General features: G+C 43.2%; 1 protein-coding gene across 5 annotated transcripts in view; it reads left to right on the top strand.

Annotated features, from left to right (window-relative positions):
• LOC124040719 (potassium voltage-gated channel subfamily H member 1-like) overlaps positions 1 to 21,143 on the top strand; it is a 91,436-nt gene that overhangs the window by 9,126 nt on the left and 61,167 nt on the right. For 3 of the 5 annotated variants that reach the window (XM_046357801.1, XM_046357800.1, XM_046357799.1), the window contains 9 exons: positions 2,208 to 2,331; positions 5,472 to 5,578; positions 5,966 to 6,094; positions 6,563 to 6,681; positions 7,409 to 7,576; positions 8,620 to 8,844; positions 18,682 to 18,708; positions 18,891 to 19,048; positions 20,558 to 20,829. In XM_046357801.1, coding sequence (XP_046213757.1) covers positions 2,208 to 2,331; positions 5,472 to 5,578; positions 5,966 to 6,094; positions 6,563 to 6,681; positions 7,409 to 7,576; positions 8,620 to 8,844; positions 18,682 to 18,708; positions 18,891 to 19,048; positions 20,558 to 20,829 — 1,329 coding nt within the window. The remainder of the gene's footprint in view (positions 1 to 2,207; positions 2,332 to 5,471; positions 5,579 to 5,965; positions 6,095 to 6,562; positions 6,682 to 7,408; positions 7,577 to 8,619; positions 8,845 to 18,681; positions 18,709 to 18,890; positions 19,049 to 20,557; positions 20,830 to 21,143) is intronic. The other 2 variants (XM_046357803.1, XM_046357802.1) reach the window with 1 other exon arrangement.

Below are 21,143 nucleotides of genomic sequence, written 5' to 3'. Positions count from 1 at the left end.
GAGAGGTCGGAAACCTGAGCGGCCAGGTTCTCCACGGCATGGCGAGCAGCAGACAATTCCTGCTCGTGTCTGCCGAGCATGGCTCCTTGGATCTCGACGGCAGTGTAACGAGCGTCTGAAGTCGCTGGGTCCATTCCTTGGTCGGTTCCTTCTGTCATGCTGGTGAAAGAGGACCCAAAAGCGACTTGGCGAAAACAGAGTCTTTAATCCAGTAAAGTAAATACAATCAAAAAACACAACTTTCACTCGAAATGACGAGGACAAACTGGAGACTCGATCTTGAACAGCAGGTGAACAGCAGGTTGCCTCGGGAAGGCACTTGAACCAAACAGACTCAGACACCTGCTCACCACGCAGCATCTGAGGAAAACACGACACGACAGGGCGATACACAAACACAGCACGGTGAATTCTAGACAAGGAACCGACAGGGCAGAAACGAATAACAAGGAGAGAAATAGGGACTCTAATCAGGGAAAAGGATCGGGAACAGGTGTGGGAAGACTAAATGATGATTAGGGGAATAGGAACAGCTGGGAGCAGGAACGGAACGATAGAGAGAAGAGAGAGCGAGAGAGTGAGAGAGGGAGGGGGAGAGAGAGGGATAGAAAGAGGGAAAGAACCTAATAAGACCAGCAGAGGGAAACGAATAGAATGGGAAGCACAGGGACAAGACAAGATAATAAATGACAAAACATGACAATAACTTGGACTCAGTCTTTCTTCCTTTGTGTTCTGCAGTCAGCAAAGGGTTAAATCTGGATTTTATATATGGTGGAAACCATCCCTAAGATTTGGGAGTTTTCTATAATCCTTTGTCAGAAGTATCCTTAGAATTGCCAGTGTATCTTCTCTTCCATAAAAAGATGGTGGAACACAGCAAATTAACTGTGTGTGTGTGTGGCCAGTCCTGTGCATGAGTCCTGTTGACTCCAGTTAGGTAATACAGTCAATGTTTGAAGCTTTAGGTGCAGACTTTCCTAGCTCTGTAGCTGTCTGAGTAGCTCCTATGTCAGTCATTTGTGAATGGATCAAAAGCCTATTTGATCCTCATCACATTGACTCTTGTATTGTTTTTTTAGAGCTTGCTTTTCCTTCCTGCCCAAAATCACAAATTCATACAAATGTGATATTATACGTTTGCTATTTAGCGGCATAGAATCACCATTGTCAGCATAGAAGTGTGCTGTGGTAAGCTTCAGTGAGTCTGTTGGCTGGGACAGACAGGCGTTTCTATGCCTTTCTGTATATCTGAAGGGGTATTACATTACATAAGGGAAAGAAACAACAAACGATCATATTTTATAATCACCTGGTAGTATTTGTTAACCTGTTGATGTTTAAGTTTACTTTAAACCTCTGAGAAGTTAACGTTCTCTGTGAGAAATCATCAATTGTACATGTACTGTACCAGGAACACTTGGAGTGGGATTTTGACAGTGCTAAAAATGGTATCACTTTACATACTCAGCATCATAGCTATCTATTTCAAAACAAATCTACACTCTTTGATTTAAACCCTGTGTGGATTGTCTACTTTCTCATAGGTACAATGAGTGGTTTTGAAATAAATGCTGTTGTCTCCAGTGTTGGGAGTGACTTCTCTAACACAATCTGCACATTTTTGTTCGGTCAAAATGAAGCCCCAGGTGTCATGTCATGCTTATGTAGGCATTATGTCATGCTTATGCAGGCATTATGTCATGCTTATGCAGGCATTATGTCATGCTTACGTAGGCATTATGACAGTCTTATGTATACCCCTTCCAGCCTAACAGACACTAACCCTCCCCACATGCAGTGCTTACTTACTCAGCATTAAGGGTAAGGATGGTCTGAGACTGAGTACAGTGCCCGTATGTGAAGGATTATTCTGCTGTTCTGTTTTCACACTGTACTGTAGTGGCTTCCATCGTGCGATATGACTGTGCTGTCGCCTGTCGATGCCGACCCTGGATTGGTGTCAACACCATTTCACTTCAGTTTTTTTTGGAACTCACTGAAATTCAATTCATGCATTTGGATTTTATTTCCAAATTCTGAATTCAATTCAGTTCCTCATCATGACTGTACTGAAATGTAATTGGTCCCAATCCTGCCCGCCTCCACCCTTTTTCCCCACCCCACGTAATGTGTTGTTGATAACTTTGAGCAACCTCAAACGAGTGAGCCTTACCTTCTACTCTGTTCCCCCTCATCTTCGACAGATACCAATTTTGTTCTTGGGAATGCTCAGATCGTGGACTGGCCCATCGTCTATAGCAACGATGGCTTCTGCAAGCTGTCGGGGTACCACAGGGCAGAAGTCATGCAAAAGAGCAGCACATGCAGGTACAGTACACTGCCTTCCATCTGTTTTGTAGATTTATTTAACAGCAACACTGAACAATAACCGCCTACATCTCAGAAAACACTGAGGTGCAGTAGTGCCAGAGTTAGCTTTCTTGTACTTGTTGTTGGGTTCTTCTTCTTCAGCTCATTTTACTCCATCGTTCCTACATGGAGAATTATTTTCAGATACTGTATATTCAATTACCAGATTCTTTGCTTCGTTGATAACCTCTTTTACTTCAGCCCAACAGGATTATATAATTATGCAGAAAAATTTACATTGAAAAGAAAAATTGAGTAAAACAAGAGAATCACCTTTCCTTGCCAAACTAAAGCCCATCCTCTACAGCTAATCCCAGTCAGCAAAAAATAAGAAACAAACCCCTATTCAGACTCTCCGAAGGTGACTTGTTCAATATCAGCAAGCTCTGCTTGCTCAGCTCCTAACAAAGCCAGATTAGTTGTTATTGTGTGAAAAAGCATGGGTGTTTTGAAAGTTCTTCTTACGCATTTTACAATTGCTGGGATAAAGGTATTATATTCCTTATTTAAGGTACTATTCTCTGTTCTTTAAGTTCAAACTAAAGTTGTGAGAACAATGAGCACATCTTACATATAAAAACAACTGATAACTTGACACCAATACACTTTTCACAGTACTGAGCCGAACTGTACTGGGCGGGCCTGCTGACGCATCACCATAGATTCTCGGACTGTGTTGGGAAGGACAACATGAGAAAACATCTGAGCCAACACATTGTTGTTTGGGTCGACCATATAGTGGGGAATCAAACACAACATTTCGGGAACCTTACGGTAACCTTTGTCTGGCAATTCTATCTGAGAAGAACCTCCGTCTGAAGGGAACGGCACCGATCCTAGCGCGTGATGTGTCGAGACATGTTCCTGTCAGCAGTGATGTCAGATGAAGCCGACAGTCTTAGGGAGATGTTGCACCCTAGCAGTTATTGTCCAATAAGAAATGCTTGTCTTAATCTTCTTTTGCAAAACATTTTGCTGCAGTGTGCCCTAATGAACACAACCCAGACTGCCGGTGCATGGTGTGTCAAGATATGTTCCTGTCAGGAGTAATGTCAGAAGAAGAGACTAGTCTTTGGGAGCCGTTGCGTCTTCACTCCTCTCGAGCAGCCCCCAAAATAGTCTCATTAGAATGACCCTGTCATTCACAATTCAAAGCTAACTGAACTCCAGACTTATTTATAGACACACTGGAACAGACCATACCTCGAGAACTGCAATCAGTGGTGTGAAACCAGAGTGTGTTAAACCAGAGAGAGTTAGAGAGAGGGAGTGTGTGTGTGTATATATATACACACTACCAGTCAAAGGTTTGGACACATCTACTCGTTCAAGGATTTTTCTGAATTTTTACTATTTTCTACATTGCAGAATAATAGTGAAGACATCAAAACTATGAAATAAAACATATGGAATCATGTAGTAACCAAAAAAGTGTTAAACAAATCTAAATATATTTTAGATGATTCAATGTAGCCACCCTTTGACTTGATGAAAGCTTTGCACACTCTTGGCATTCTCTCAACCAGCTTCATGAGGAATGCTTTTCCAACAGTCTTGAAAGAGTTCCCACATATGCCGAGCACTTGTTGGCTGCTTTTCCTTCACTCTGCGGTCCGACTCATGCGAAACCGTTTAAATTGGGTTGAGGTCGGATGATTGCGGAGGCCAGGTCATCTGATGCAGCGCCATCACTTTCCTTCTTAGTCAAATAGCCCGTACACAGCCTGGAGGTGTGTTTTGGGTGATTGTCATGTTTGAAAACAAATGATAGTCCCACTAAGCGCAAACCAGATGAGATTGCGTATCGCTGCAGAATAAATCACCAGCAGTGTCCCCAGCAAAGCACCATCACACCTCCTCCTCCATGCTTCACAGTGGAAACCATACATGCGGAGATCATCCGTTCACCTACTCTGTGTCTCACAAGGACATGGCGGTTGGAAACAAAAAATCTCACATTTTGGACTCATCAGACCAAAGGACAGATTTCCACTGGTCTAATGCCCATTGCTCGTGTTTCTTGGCCCAAGCAAGTCTCTTCTTCTTGTTGGTGTCTTTTAGTAGTGGTGTCTATGCAGCAATTTGACCATGAAGGCCTGATTCATGCAGTCTGTAGTTGATGTTGAGATGTGTCTGTTACTTGAACTCTGTGAAGCATTTATTTGGGCTGCAATTTCTGAGGTCAGTAACTCAAAATAATTTTTAGATATGTATATGTGTAATTGATGTGTCGATATGTGTAGTGTAAATGATGTTTATTGATGTGTTCGTGCAGGGCTCATCTGATAAAGAGACCTTGGTCTCAGCACCTCCCTGCTTAAAGGTTAAATAAAGTGTGTGTGTTGCTACAGAGCTGACAGTTGGCTGGCTGATCTTTCTCACACCTTTCTTGGAAAGAACCTCTGGCCCAATGTGTAGCATCATGATCAGTATGCCACCACTGTGCTGCTGGAGCATTCTAACATTCTATGGCGGCAGCACCTCTGGGACCACCAGGCCTTTCACATGATCAATTCCACCTCTAGCACACCTGAGTCTAGCTAATGAACCAACACATTAGTTGTTTAATCATCAAGCCCTTGACTAGTTGAATCAGATGGGCTTGAACAGATCTACTAGGCCGGTGTCTACAAACACTTCCTTAGGTGAGAAACGAGACAATCTGCCTGCCACACCTCTCTGCCCACACGGGTGTAATCTGTGATGGGATCTGGGATTTGACTCGCTGATGTTGAGTCACTGTGAGGCCGAGGGACAGAAGTGTGTGTGTGTGTGTCTTGGAAGAGTCCCCTGATGGTGTCATCTCTGTTAGCATCTACAAGCATCAGCCCATTCGGCCCACAGGGACAGGCCTGTAAGGTAGGGAGAACGTTTAGGCAATGAATACTCCCGGGGTGGGGGGGCGAGAGAAATAGACAGTTAAGAGTCAGAGCGAGGGAATGAGAGAGACGTGAAAAGGACAGAGACTTCAGATTATGACACTGTTTGTGCAATCATACGAAAAACTGGTAATTACACTTAACACACCCTCTACGTACTTGAGTTGTAATGGTTTTTTTTTTGTCATAAAAATAAACCCATTGTTTTGTGTTTCCTAGCTTCATGTACGGAGAGCTCACAGACAAAGATACTAGCCAGAAAGTACGGCTAACGTTTGAAAATTACGAGATGAATTCATTTGAAATACTCATGTATAAAAAGAACAGTAAGTACCAATTGAATATTTTTTAAAAAAAAAAGCCTCATAATGCAAATGTATTCAGCCATTTCTTATGAATATGTACAATGATGTTCCAACGGCGCATGGAACAGCAGGAACGCTGGCGGTCAGGGGCCGCATTCACAAAGCGTCGCAAGAGTACGAGTGCTGAGTTAGGATCCCATTTGTCTTGTAGATCATAATGAATCAGGGGGGACCTGATCCTAGATCAGCACTCCTACACTGACATGCTTTGTGAATACAGGCCCAATTATAACTCCCCAAATATGTTACTGTTCATGGTTGTGTTCCCCATTTGATCGATTTGTATCAAACAAATACTGCTACAGATGAAGCTGTGTTTATTCACCAGTGTATGTTCTCTGGTCTCAGGAACGCCGGTATGGTTCTTCGTGAAGATAGCCCCTATACGAAACGAACAGGAAAAAGTGGTGCTGTTTCTGTGCACCTTCAGTGACATCACAGCCTTTAAACAGCCAATAGAAGATGAAACCTCGAAAGGTGAGTGACAGTTTGAGTGGCAGCATAGGATGTAGATCCTACTGTACCTTCCTGGGATAGTCCCCTGTAGATTATACAAATAGTCTTTATTATACAAAGCTTTTTAGGGTAGTGTGTGTGTGTGTGTGTGTGTGTGTGTGTGTGTGTGTGTGTGTGTGTGTGTGTGTGTGTGTGTGTGTGTGTGTGTGTGTGTGTGTGTGTGTGTGTGTGTGTGTGTGTGTGTGTGTGTGTGTGTGTGTGTGTGTGTGTGTGTTGCAATAAAATATCATAACATTATTATTTAAAAAATGTGTTTTGTCTAAAGCCTTTATCAGGGTGTTGCTTTTTATCAAAACACATTGTTGTATTAGTAATAACACTCTGACTAATTAATAAGTTCAATCTTTATCATCTTTTGTAAAACTATTAGCACTCTCATTATCTTCACACAGACTGCTAACCCAAAAACATGTTTTTTTGTTGCCTCAGGTTGGGGGAAGTTCGCTCGGCTAACTCGTGCTCTGACCAGCAGTAGAGGAGTGTTACAGCAGCTACAGCCGACTGTACACAAGGGAGAGAACGTTCACAAGCACTCCCGCCTAGCTGAGGTACACTCATAGTTCTGTCTGTTGGGAATGTTTATATCTCTACTCTCATAAAGCTAAGGCATGCGTCTGTATTTATGTCTGTTGTGAATGTTTATAACTCTACTCTCATAAAGCTAGGGCATGCGTCTGTATTTATGTCTGTTGTGAATGTTTATAACTCTACTCTCATAAAGCTAAGGCATGCGTCTGTATTTATGTCTGTTGTGAATGTTTATAACTCTACTCTCATAAAGCTAAGGCATGCGTCTGTATTTATGTCTGTTGTGAATGTTTATAACTCTACTCTCATAAAGCTAAGCCATGCGTCTGTATTTATGTCTGTTGTGAATGTTTAACTCTACTCTCATAAAGCTAAGGCATGCGTCTGTATTTATGTCTGTTGTGAATGTTTATAACTCTACTCTCATAAAGCTAAGGCATGCGTGTGTATGGGGGAAGATGTGTGTGAGCTTGTTGCCATTCCATTTGGCTCTGGGTGAGGCATGTGCCCCCATGCTGTGTATTAATTTGTCTCTGTCCTTTGTGATTACAGAGATGCACTGAAATGACACATGTACACTCATATACACACTCGTGAGCACACACACGCACACACTTTTCTCCCACACACCATATATGGATGTAACAATCTGTAAGCAACCTTTAAGTGAACTGTAACCTCTCTGTTTACCCCAAACCCTTCTTTGATTTTATTCAATCAAACTCATCAAAGATATACAATCTGCAGGTCCTCCAGCTGGGCTCAGACATCCTCCCCCAGTACAAGCAGGAGACTCCCAAGACGCCGCCCCACATCATCCTCCACTACTGCGCCTTCAAGACCACCTGGGACTGGGTCATCCTCATCCTGACTTTCTACACCGCCATCATGGTTCCTTACAACGTCTCCTTCAAGGTCTGAACCTTTGAATTGAATTACATATCATTTATCCCTGACCAAGATGGCTGCCATTATTTACATTTTTGTCATTTAGCAGATGCTCTTATCCAGACCAACTTACAGTTAGTGCATTCATCTTAATTAATATAGCTATGTGAGACAACCACATGTCACAGTCGTAGTAAGTACATTTTTCCTCAATAAAGAAGCTATCAGCAAAGTCAGTGCTTGTTGGAAAAGACCAGTGCAAGAAATATAGTGCATTATCCTATCTAGGGTGCCATTTGGGACTTGACCAAACTCAACCATAACAAACAGTATATTATCAACACATTCTAGAGCTATGCAGGCTTGTGACATCAACCACTCTATTTTATGTTATAAACTGTCTCTTCTCTACAAAAATAAAGATTCTGTCCTTAGGGATACAATATATATGTAATAACATTGTAATAATTTACTATAAATGTAATAATCTCGGATGTTTAGTGGATTCTTTCCCCTACTGTAACACAGATTCTCTGCTCTACTAAGATTCTCTCTGCTCTACTAAGATTCTCTCTGCTCTACTAAGATTCTCTCTGCTCTACTAAGATTCTCTCTGCTCTACTAAGATTCTCTCTGCTCTACGAAGATTCTCTCTGCTCTACGAAGATTCTCTCCGATACTATACCAAATATCTCTCCGATACTATACCAAATATCTCTCCGATACTATACCAAAGATTCTCTCCGATACTATACCAAAGATTCTCTCCGATACTATACCAAAGATTCTCTCCGATACTATACCAAAGATTCTCTCCCCTACTATACCAAAGATTCTCTCCCCTACTATACCAAAGATTCTCTCCCCTACTATACCAAAGATTCTCTCCCCTACTATACCAAAGATTCTCTCCCCTACTATACCAAAGATTCTCTCCCCTACTATACCAAAGATTCTCTCCCCTACTATACCAAAGATTCTCTCCCCTACTATACCAAAGATTCTCTCCCCTACTATACCAAAGATTCTCTCTACTACTATACCAAAGATTCTCTCCTCTCCTCTTCCAGACCAAGCAGAACAACGTGACGTGGTTGGTGGTGGACAGCATTGTAGACGTTATCTTCCTGGTGGACATTGTGCTCAACTTCCACACTACCTTTGTGGGCCCGGCCGGAGAGGTCATCTCTGACCCCAAGCTCATCAGGATGAACTACCTGAAGACCTGGTTCGTCATCGACCTGCTCTCCTGCCTGCCTTACGACGTTATCAACGCATTTGAGAATGTGGACGAGGTCAGTAGTGTGTGTGTGTGTGTGTGTGTGGTGGGTGTTCGTCATCGACCTGCTCTCCTGCCTGCTATATGAACTCATCAATGTGTTCTAAAATTTGGACGAGGTCAGTCTGACAATATATTGGTAATTTAGCTTTTTATAGCTTTTACCCCACATCCCTGGTGTGTCCCTGCCAACACCATGCTTTACCCCACATCCCTGGTGTTGCCCCTGCTAGCACCATGCTTTACCCCACATCCCTGGTGTTGCCCCTGCTAGCACCATGCTTTACCCCACATCCCTGGTGTTGCCCCTGCTAGCACCATGCTTTACCCCACATCCCTGGTGTTGCCCCTGCTAGCACCATGCTTTACCCCACATCCCTGGTGTTGCCCCTGCCAGCACCATGCTTTACCCCACATCCCTGGTGTTGCCCCTGCTAGCACCATGCTTTACCCCACATCCCTGGTGTTGCCCCTGCCAGCACCATGCTTTACCCCACATCCCTGGTGTTGCCCCTGCTAGCACCATGCTTTACCCCACATCCCTGGTGTTGCCCCTGCTAGCACCATGCTTTACCCCACATCCCTGGTGTTGCCCCTGCTAGCACCATGCTTTACCCCACATCCCTGGTGTTGCCCCTGCTAGCACCATGCTTTACCCCACATCCCTGGTGTTGCCCCTGCTAGCACCATGCTTTACCCCACATCCCTGGTGTTGCCCCTGCCAGCACCATGCTTTACCCCACATCCCTGGTGTTGCCCCTGCTAGCACCATGCTTTACCCCACATCCCTGGTGTTGCCCCTGCTAGCACCATGCTTTACCCCACATCCCTGGTGTTGCCCCTGCCAGCACCATGCTTTACCCCACATCCCTGGTGTTGCCCCTGCTAGCACCATGCTTTACCCCACATCCCTGGTGTTGCCCCTGCTAGCACCATGACCTAGTAGTCTAAGCCCAGTGAGCCATTTGAACCAGCCATTAAATTATTGAAATGTCAGAGCGTTTCTTTTCCTGTCTGACCATTTAAGTTATGTTTGGCTAATGACGGCACCTACTGTCCCAATCCTGATAATCTGATGTCCTAATCCTTACCCCTCCAGAAACCCAACACCGCCTTTTCTCAGTCTTTTCCTGACTACCCAGAGCGCCGCCTGTTATATTGGCTTATTTTACTAGATGTGTGTGTCTAGATATGAGTTCAACCTGTTGACCAGTTTATATTACTGGAAGTCAGGTTCCATTTGAATGACCACAAACCTGCCCGCATTTTATTCGTCTTATGGCAGCCATATTCAGTTATAAGGGTGGGTTGTTGGTTCTAATATGTGACTCAGTCTTCTGTGTGTGTGTGTTGTGTGTGTGCGCGTCAAAGTAAATAAAGACCCCTCTGGTTTTTACGGTTCTGAGTCTCCACCTTTACGACAAGAAGCTGCTCACCAAGAGATAAGAAGGGGATGCAAGGAAAGGGAGGATTCTCTTTGAATAGAAAGAAAATATCCTCCAAAGAGAAACATATTAGCCCCGTCCCTCCTACCCTCCTCACGCATTATTAAATGATGAAATTAAACCCATTTATCCATGAGTGTTAAATCATTGAGTCACAGGCAAATCCCTTGCAGAAAAACCACATGATTTCACTTGTGGAAAATCACATGACTTGTGTTTTTGGAACACTTTACATGTGATCATGTTTTCACATGTGTAGTTCCATGTTATCACATGTTGTTTATATGTTGTCACATGTTATCAAATGAACTTCATATAAGATTATCTGATCACATTAAACATGTGTTTTTGGAACACTTCACAAATGCATGTTTTTTCCTTAATTAAGGGGGATTATGACTGACTGCTGCAGTAATAGGAAATATACGCGGAGTTTACAAAACATTACATGCTCTTTCTATGACAGACTGACCATGTCAAAGCTATGATCCCTTATTGATGTCACTTGTTAAATCCTCTTCAATCTGTGTAGATGAAGGGGAGGAGACAGGTTAAAGAAGGATTTTTAAGACTTGAGACAATTGAGACATGAATTGTGTACATGTGCCATTCAGAGGGTGAATGAGCAAGACAAAATATTTAAGTGACTTTGAAAGGGGTACGGTAGTAGGTGCCAGGCACACAGATTTGTGTCAATCACTGCAACACTGCTGAGTTTTCACGCTCAACAGTTTCCTGTGTGTGTCAAGAATGGTACACCACCCAAAGGACATCCAGCCAACTTGACACATCTGTGGGAAGCATTGGAGTCAACATGGGCCAGCATCCCTGTTTCGACACCTTGTAGCGTCCATGCCCTGACAAATTGAGGCTGTTCTGAGGGCAAAAGGGGGGCAGCTCAATATTAGGAGGGTGTTCCTAATGTTTTGTACCCTCAGTGTATTATTGCTGCCATTTTAAATCTATGAAGTGCTATGTAATTTTTGGTTACTTAGGGTCAGTCTCCTTACGAGATAATTCTGTAGTGTGTCAGTAGTCACACACCCCATGGTGATGATGGTATCGATAGATTTGGAAACGCCTGTTTCAGATCTGTAAGTCACGGTAAACATGTCTGAGGCACAGGGTTGGGTTCCATTTGAATTTAGTCAATTCATGAAGTGAACTGATATTGCTTTTGAATGAGGCAAATGGGAATTGAACTTTGAATTTTTTTTTCTGACTTGAAATAGAATTGACACCAACCTTAGATGAATACTTGGAGATGACGCCAATATATTGTAAGTCCCAGAGTGTCTTGGGTATGAGTAACAGACATTTCTGAGTTCCTAATCTCGGAAACCCAGAACAAAAACCTTGCATAATTGCGTCAGATGCTCGATTTAGTTCTGTGCGAAGACGTGTTATAAAACCTCCTAGAAGGAAGAGTGGAAACAGAGCGGTAGCATCCCTCCTCTCTGGTTGCAAGTTACGGGCAAGTCTATGGGCCAAATGTCTCCCCTCCCATTTCGAAAATTTGAAAGATATGAACACCTGTGAATGTGATTGGTCCAAATGATTAGTGGCAAAATATCTGCATACCAAAATAGAATTCCTCATTAGTCGTCACATCCACACAGTCTGACAGACACTACGATACCAGTTATGTATACCCTGTCTGTCACTCTCTTTTCCTTTTGAAATGAGCTGGCTGACATACATTTTCCTCTTCAGGGGAAGGGTTGGGAAGCAGATCGAGGTCACTGTGAGGGTAATTAGTCATATTGTCCCCTCCATTATTACCTTCTGAACAGGGTAGTAGGTTACTTTTTTAATGTAATCTGTTACTAGTTACCTGTCAAAATTGTAAGCAGTAATGTCACTTTTGGATTACCCAAACTCAGTAACATAATCTGATTACATTCAGTTACTTTTAGATTACTTACCCCTTAAGAGGTATTAGAAGAAGACAATGTACAGTATGTTACCAATTGAACGACATCTATTGCAGGATAAATCAATGTTAAAGTTTACATAGCTGGCCATATATGGATGTTCAATTTTACTTTATGGTTTGGTTATGTAGGCTTCTTCTAACCCATCACTTTCTACTACATTTAATAATAATATGATTAAATTATATATATATTATATAATTTATAAATCCTAAAACGGATGTAGGAACTACAGATAGACCTAAAAAGGGGCAATCAAAAGTGTGTGAGTTTGAGCATTAGGTCTATGGATGTATTTTTTTTTATCAGCATGAATTAGATTGAGTAATAAAAGCCCTACTTTTATTCTATAGGCTGGGATCCACACTATGCAGCTGTTGCAATAGGCATTTTTTTTCTGGGTGTCCACTGGTTTCAAAAACAATGATTAATAGGCAGCTTAAACTTCTTGATTTGAACCATTATTGGGTTCAAATATACATTTAGATGTGTGAACAGCCGTCCACAACAACCACAATCCGTCAGGCTCAAACAGCTAAATGTGAGGGCAGCAGTGTGATTCACATCAATGTGCTATGTAGATGTCAATAATACATGATATCCATATCGCCGTAGACGACACCACTACTGTCATCCTTACCGCCAAGCGTTTATTCAAGTTGGATGATCTTTGGATGCCGACAGCAGTCGCTCCATTGGAAGACATAGCTTGGACTGTGGCCTACAAACGCCTGTTCCTATGATCCATCAAACCCATTTGGTGTGTCGTCATAGTGGTCTCTGACTTGTGGTCAGACTCTCTCAGTTCTGATTTGAATGTCATTGAGAAAACAGAGAAGTGTCAAAGATCTTTTTTTCAAACATCCTTTCTGAATTTAAAAGTAATCCTCAAAGTAATCATCTAGTTTTTCAAGTGTCTGTAATCTGATTTACAACATTTTTGCTGGTAACGGATTACAGTTGCCGTTTTTTTGTAATCTCTTACATGTAACGGATTAAATGTAATATGTTGCTCCCTAACCCTGCTTGTGAAGAAGATCTCATAAAATGGAGTTGGGAGAAGAGTCTGCTAGCCTAATTCTTTGTGTTTTACAATGTGAATTCTACCCCTAGCCATCAGTACAGCATTTGGTTTGGAGACTGACGTCTCACTGAAATGCATTGTTAGTTTCTCAACGTGCAAGGAGAGAGATGCAAAGAGACAAAACAAAAAAATTATCTTTGTCTTTTCTATCTCCCCTTTTCTATAGATTTTCTTTCTTCTAAAAATAACTTGTCCGCCTGGTTTGACGTCTGCTTTAATTATGTGTCAAGGGATTCGGGATTTCTCCTGTCGTCATGTAAATGAGATCTCTGATGGAGGGGATAGCTACTGTACCATAGCGTTAGCACAGCTAGCCATCCGCACAGCTACAACTATAGAACTAGAATTAGTGTAGCCGTCAGAGTGTAGCCGTAGTGTTAGCAGCGCCGCTAGCCAGACGTGCAGCTACAACCATAGAACTAGAATTAGCGTAGCCGTCAAAGTGTAGCCGTAGTGTTAGCAGCGCCGCTAGCCAGCCGCACAGCTACAACCATAGAACTAGAATTAGCGTAGCCGTCAAAGTGTAGCCGTAGTGTTAGCAGCGCCGCTAGCCAGACGTGCAGCTGCAGGACTGGATCTACGTATGTATGAACATTTACCAACCAATGTGTGATTGGCTATGCAGAGGAATATGTACATAGGCCTACACATATACAAAGAGTACATCTCAGATGTGTGTGTGTGTGAGAGAGGTCTAACATGAATAGTAATTGGTCAAATGGAGCTCTGACCAAACAGGAAGCTGAGTCATTTAAGATGCGATAAGTCCCTCTACAATCAATACACTCCATTTCCCTTCCCCCAATTTAAGCCAAATCGGCACCTCTAAAGTTTCTCACAATCAATCCCACAGCCAATTATTGTTAAAAACAGTGCCAAGTCTATCTAATGGATAGTAACATTTAATAAAACATGATATTGGTGTTTCTTTGAAGTCTTTAAATATTGTTCAGGTCCATTCTGATCTCAAGCTATTTCTCGTGACAGATCTGAGTCCGTATTCAGAGTCTCAGAGTAGGAGTGCTGGTAAAGTTAAAGGTTAAATAAAAAAATCTATAAATATAGGAACAGTTTTGCCTTTTAGATCAGAATGAATGAATGATTATATGGACAGGTGGAACTATATCCTTGATAGATTTACATTCCTATTCTGACACGCTTAGTAAATACAGCCCTGGAGGTATTCACTGCTTATAGAGCAGGCCATCCATTGTCATTTTATAGGTCCGATTTTCTCCATGCAAGCCTTTTATTATAACGTTTATTAATATCATTCACTTCCTTAGTGAAGATGACCCCTGACGCTACTGGATATGTGAAAGCACAGGGTGTAATAGAGGGTCAATGCACGTAAATGCCATTTAAGCACCTTTTTAGTTTGAAATATAACGTTTAATGCATCTCTGGCTCATTGTACCATGCAGGGTTTCGGTGTCAACAGATTTACAGATGGATAATGATACACTACCAGGCCTATTGATTACTCAGGTCACCTTCATTACTAGCATGCACTGCACAATGTGCACACTGTTCTCTCTCTCACACACACACACACGCACACTGTTGCCCCTATAGGCCCAGGGCATGGGTGTCAAACTCATTCTCCAGAGGGCCGACTGTCTGCAGGTTTTTGGTTTTTCCATTTAATTAAGACGTAGACAACCAGGTGAGGGTAGTTCCTTACTAATTAGTGACCTTCATGCATCAATCAAGTACAAGGGAGGAGTGAAAAACCCCAGACACTCAGCCCTCGTGGAATGTGTTTACATGTGGCCTAGGGCTACAAACGGTTGCTACCTTCAGTTGTCATTTAGACAAACCAAACTAGACTCAAGTTAGGAGCCAGTACTGTGTGTGTGCATGCCTCCGTTTGTGCCTACATCTGTGGTAGCGTCCTGATGTGTCCCTTTGTGAGTTGTTGGTGAATGAAGGACTTGGCTGTGTCGGTGGTATAAAGTGCTGCAGTGGTGCTTAACAGGCTGATGCTAACAGGACTGTGAAAGGCACCAAGTCTATTGTATATGCAGGTACAGCACTTTGTCGGCCTCTAGTCTTTCAGCTTCTCAACTCGCGCCACGGTTAATGCTGACAGACACCAGGACATTCACTGTCAGCCTGACGAGGCTCTGTCCTGCCAGTTGCTATGGACAGGGAAAACGAGGCTCTGTCCAGCCAGCTGCTATGAACAGGGAAAACGAAGCTCTGTCCAGCCAGCTGGTATGAACAGGGAAAACCAGACTCTGTCCAGCCAGCTGCTATGGACAGGGAAAACCAGACTCTGTCCAGCCAGCTGCTTATGGACAGGGAAAACGAGGCTCTGTCCAGCCAGCTGCTATGGACAGGGGAAACGAGACTCTGTCCAGCCAGCTGCTATGGACAGGGGAAACCAGACTCTGTCCAGCCAGTTGCTATGGACAGGGAAAAAGAGGCTCTGTCCTGCCAGTTGCTATGGACAGGGAAAACGAGGCTCTGTCCAGCCAGCTGCTGTCCAGCCAGCTGCTATGGACAGGGGAGCCAGCTGCTATGGACAGGGAAAACCAGACTCTGTCCAGCCAACTGCTATGGACAGGGGAAACCAGACTCTGTCCAGACAACTGCTATGGACAGGGGAAACCAGACTCTGTCCAGCCAGCTGCTATGGACAGGGAAAACGAGGCTCTGTCCAGCCAGCTGCTATGGACAGGGAAAACCAGACTCTGTCCAGCCAACTGCTATGGACAGGGGAAACCAGACTCTGTCCAGCCAGCTGCTATGGACAGGGAAAACGAGGCTCTGTCCAGCCAGCTGCTATGGACAGGGAAACCAGACTCTGTCCAGCCAGCTGCTATGGACAGGGGAAACCAGACTCTGTCCAGCCAGGCAGGTCCTCACCAGACATCACCGGCAACAACGCCGCCTATGGGCACAAACCCACCGTCGCTGGACCAGATAGTACTAACAAAAAGTGCTCTTCACTGACGAGTCGCGGTTTTGTCTCACCAGGTGTGATGGTCAGATTCATGTTTATCGTCGAAGGAATGAGCGTTACACTGAGGCCTGTACTCTGAAGCGGGATTGATTTGGAGGTGGAGGGTCCGTCATGGTCTGTGGTGGTATGTCACAGCATCATCGGACTGAGCTTGTTGTCATTGCAGGCAATCTCAACGCTGTACGTTACAGGGAAGACATCCTCCTCCCTCATGTGGTACCCTTCCTGCAGGCTCATCCTGACATGACCCTCAAGCATGACAATACCACCAGCCATACTGCTCGCTCTGTGTGTGATTTCCTGCAAGACAGGAATGTCAGTGTTCTGCCATGGCCAGCGAAGAGCCCAGATCTCAATCTCATTGAGCACGTCTGGGACCTGCTGGATCGGAGGGTGAGGGTTAGGGCCATTCCCCCCAGAAATGTCCAGGAACTTGCAGGTCCCTTGGTCGAAGAGTGGGGTAACCTCTCACAGCAAGAACGGGCAAATCTGGTGCAGTCCATGAGGATGAGATGCACTGCAGTACTTAATGCAGCTGGTGGCCACACCAGATACTGACTTTTACTTTTGACACCCCCTTTGTTCAGGGACACATTATTCCATTTATGTCAGTCACATGTCTGTGGAACTTGTTCAGTTTATGTCTGTTGTTGAATCTTGTTAATTTGCTGAAAAAACAGTTGACAGTGAGAAGACGTTTTTTTATGAGTTTAAATCGGCTTGATAAAGGATTTGTGAAGCATCTACATACAGTAGGCTTGATAAAGGATTTGTGAGGCTTATTTTAGGCATAAAGTTATAACATTATAAAGGCCTCAACATGCTTTATACCTACAAGGGATAAGTACAGCATTACTAAGATATGTTTAGTTTGAAAGTTAGCTAACACATTCAATTCAACATTCAACAACGAGCACGACCGAAACAGTCCTGTCTGGTGCAGACACAAAAATAGAAAACAACTACCCACAAAACACAGGTGGGAAAAGGCTACCTAAGTATGATTCTCAATTAGAGACAACGATAGACAGCTGCCTCTGAGACCCACATCTGGCCAAACACACAGAAATAGAAAACATAGAACAAAAATAGAATGCCCACCCCAACTCACGCCCTGACCAAACCAAAATAGAGACATAAACAGGATCTCTTAGGGCGTGACAGCAGTCTATGGCGAACGTGTCTGTTTCAAGTGGAAATGTTGACTTTGCTATTCCTAGTACATGTAATAGACCGTTTTTTCAGTTTGCAGCTAGAGTAGAGTTGAGATCATATAGGGTGGAGCCTAATCAATCAAAGGAGTTATTGAGAACGGAGGACAACTCCAATCAGATGCTTACATGTTGCATATCTTTGCTTGCAATCATATCATGAGTGACCTGCATAATTTCACACATATAGCTTAAAATGGTCTCTCCATTGTTCTCTGGGCCCCAGATCACACAGTAGAGGCCTCAACTCGTGACAATCCGACCTTGAACTGGCTCAAGCTGTACCCATAGTAGCAGATGTTTCTCTGCTCTCATTGTTCAACTGAAAGTTGCATCAGTTTCATTTCAGCCAACGTCTGCAATGATGCATGTATTTACGGAAATCAGGATGACTACATAATCTTGAGACAAAAGAATAATTGTCTCACTGCCTTTGAGCTGTTTGTCTTTTAACCCCCAAGGTTATTATACCATTCCACTCTGATCACCAAACTGTAGGCGGAATTGCCATGCAATTCATTATGTACTATACCCTTGCTTCTAAGATGTATCTTGCACTCACATCTTGCATATTGAATGTAAATGCATGTATCCAGAAAAATTTGGTATTCAATTTGTGACTTCAACCACCAAGATCTTGAAGTTATTTGGATTTTTACGAATGTTCTTTGAAAGACAGGGTCCTGAAAAAGGGACGTTTCTTTTTTTGAGGAGTTTATTCGCAGCTTCACTGTAATATTTTGGGATGTGCATTGAAATTGGTCAACTGAAATTGTTACCAGCTAACATGTTGGTCCTTCTGTAGCTCAGTTGGTAGAGCAGCTAACAGTGGGTTCGATCCCGGGACCACCCATACGTAGAATGTATGCACACATGACACGCTTTGGATGCTAAATGGCATATATTATTTATTATTTATTATTATTATTATGTTCGTCGCATTCCACATGCTGAATAAACCACATTCCTAATAAAAATCAAGTCTAACAGAGATTAGGTTTTTAGTGTCGCAACCGTTTGTATTTTTTATCACATGATCCTTTTTACATTCATGTGATTTACCTAATAATTTGTATATGTTTATTTTTTAAAAATGTGATCTTCTTTTCGGTTTTGATCATGCTCACTACTTTCTTTCTTTTCTTCTTCGTCCCCCTGTTTCATTCTGTTTGCATGGTCCCTCTACCTGTGTTTATTTGTGGAACGTGAAGAACTGGAACCATCGAGCTGTCACTCAAGTAGGCCTTTCATTATCAAACTCACTGAGTTGGTTTGGGTAAAAATATGATGCAGTTGTGTTAATCCTGGTATTTGTTTGCACCTGACGTAATGGCTCTTAAAATACAGGACAACCCTACTGTTTCCATAGAACTGAGACATTATTTAAATCTCTCTCTCTCTCTTTCTCTCTCTCTCTCAGGGGATCAGCAGTCTGTTCAGTTCTCTGAAGGTGGTCCGGCTGCTGCGTTTGGGCAGGGTAGCTCGTAAACTGGACCACTACATTGAGTATGGAGCCGCCGTCCTCGTCCTGTTGGTGTGTGTCTTTGGCCTGGCTGCCCACTGGCTGGCCTGCATCTGGTACTGTTCTGACTGATTTACTGTATATTAAAAGTAGATTTCAATGAAATGATGTTGTCACGAGCAGCATTACAATAGCGACATGCAAGACTTTGCTCTCACACAGTCACACAAAGTATCTGAGCATGTGCACAGGTTCACTTCACGCTGTTACAACATGGTAGGTACGGGACAAAACAGAGGAGAAGTTTAAGCTCCTGCTTCAACGGTCTTATTTGCGGAAATTGTCCCACTATGCTGTTCACATTGTGCAACTACTTCATATCGCTGAGTCTGCCTTTAATGTGTCATGACAGTACTTTACAACCCTCTCATCCAGGACCACCAGATGTTGCAGATATTTGCGGTAGCCCTAAACTGGCACACCTGATTTGAACTAGTCAAGCCTTGACGATTAGACAACAAAGATGTAAACCGTCTGGTGGTCCCCAAGGAGAGGTTGGCAAAACCTGTTATAGGAGTTATTCATGTGATAGAAAGCCATTATGTTGGTACCCTTCAAAATAAACTTTTATCATATTTTGATATATGATCACAGTAGTCAAAACAATCTGACTACTGTATTTGTTAATTGCATATTTCTTCAGTGTTTCTTAATCCATCCCCCTCTGATCCCCAGCTGTGGCATGCTTTTGTTCTACCACACCTAATTTAATTAATCTAGAAGATTAGTTGTGGATTAGTGTTCAAGTTGAATCAGATGTCCTAGCGGTGGATTAGAACAAAAATACAAAACAAAACGACTTGGGAGTCAATGAGTAACAGGGTTGAGAAACAGCGCCTTTAAAAAGCGCCTGCTCTGTGGGGTTGACAATGTCATGTGGGAGAAGTGCGTTTCTGTTTCTCACCAGCATTGACATGCATTATTTTCTTAATCCCCTAAGCAAAGTGAACCAACCTCTGACCTGTGTTGTAGAGGTACCCTTAACCCTAACACTAACACTAACTCCTACCCCTAAACATAAACCTATCCCTTCCAGTAACCCTAACTCCTACCCCTAAACATAAACCTATCCCTTCCAGTAACCCTAACTCCTAAACCTAACCCCTAAACATAAACCTATCCCTTCCAGTAACCCTAACTCCTACCCCTAAACCTAACCCCTAAACAGAAACCTATCCCTTCCAGTAACACTAACTCCTACCCCTAAACATAAACCTATCCCTTCCAGTAACCCTAACTCCTACCCCTAAACCTAACCCCTAAACATAAACCTATCCCTTCCAGTAACCCTAACTCCTACCCCTAAACCTAACCCCTAAACAGAAACCTATCCCTTCCCATCCCCCTTAAACCTAACCCCTACCCCTAAACATAAACCTAGCCCCTACCCCTTAACCATAACCCCTACATCTAACTCCTACCCCTCTTTCTCTTCTCAACCTAACCGGTATCACCTGGTTGGTTGTCTAACTAGGCTTTAACAATAAAGGATACATTTTTTTAAAGCAAACGTTGTTCTACCAAGAGTGGCTGAATATCTTTTTTATCTTGACTGACTATAACAGGTACAGTATTGGTGACTATGAGGTGATAGACGAGGAAACAGGCATCCTGCGGACAGACAGCTGGCTGTACATGCTAGGGGAGACGGTGGGCTCTCCATACCGCTTCAACGCCAGCGGGACAGGGAAGTGGGAGGGCGGCCCCAACAAAGACTCTGTCTACATCACATCTCTATACTTCACCATGACCTCTCTGACCAGTATAGGGTTTGGAAACATCGCCCCTACCACCGATGGAGAGAAGATCTTCGCTGTCGCCATGATGATGATCGGATGTGAGTACATGGGATCTAAGGCAAAGTTTCCCAATCCTCTCCTGGAGTACCCCCATCCAGTCCACATATGATGTATTACAGAATTATCGCCACTGATTTAACAGAAGGGCTTGATGGTTAGGTGACCATTTGAATCAGTTTTGGATTCTGGAATACATTCTGGACTGGGAACTCTGAAAGGTTTGGGAAACAGACCTAAGGGTTAAGGGTTCCTTTATGTTTGCTTTTTCCCCTTGTGGTAGCATTCTGAATGAATAAATGATGCTCTCAAGTCTCATGATGTTGTTGTTAGAATTGAATTCCTTGATTCTATA

The sequence above is a fragment of the Oncorhynchus gorbuscha genome, linkage group LG08, assembly GCF_021184085.1.
Source record: "Oncorhynchus gorbuscha isolate QuinsamMale2020 ecotype Even-year linkage group LG08, OgorEven_v1.0, whole genome shotgun sequence".
In the NCBI taxonomy this organism is placed as follows: domain Eukaryota; kingdom Metazoa; phylum Chordata; class Actinopteri; order Salmoniformes; family Salmonidae; genus Oncorhynchus; species Oncorhynchus gorbuscha.
Note: the sequence above shows the minus strand (reverse complement) of the source record. Positions and strands in the feature narration are given on the sequence as shown.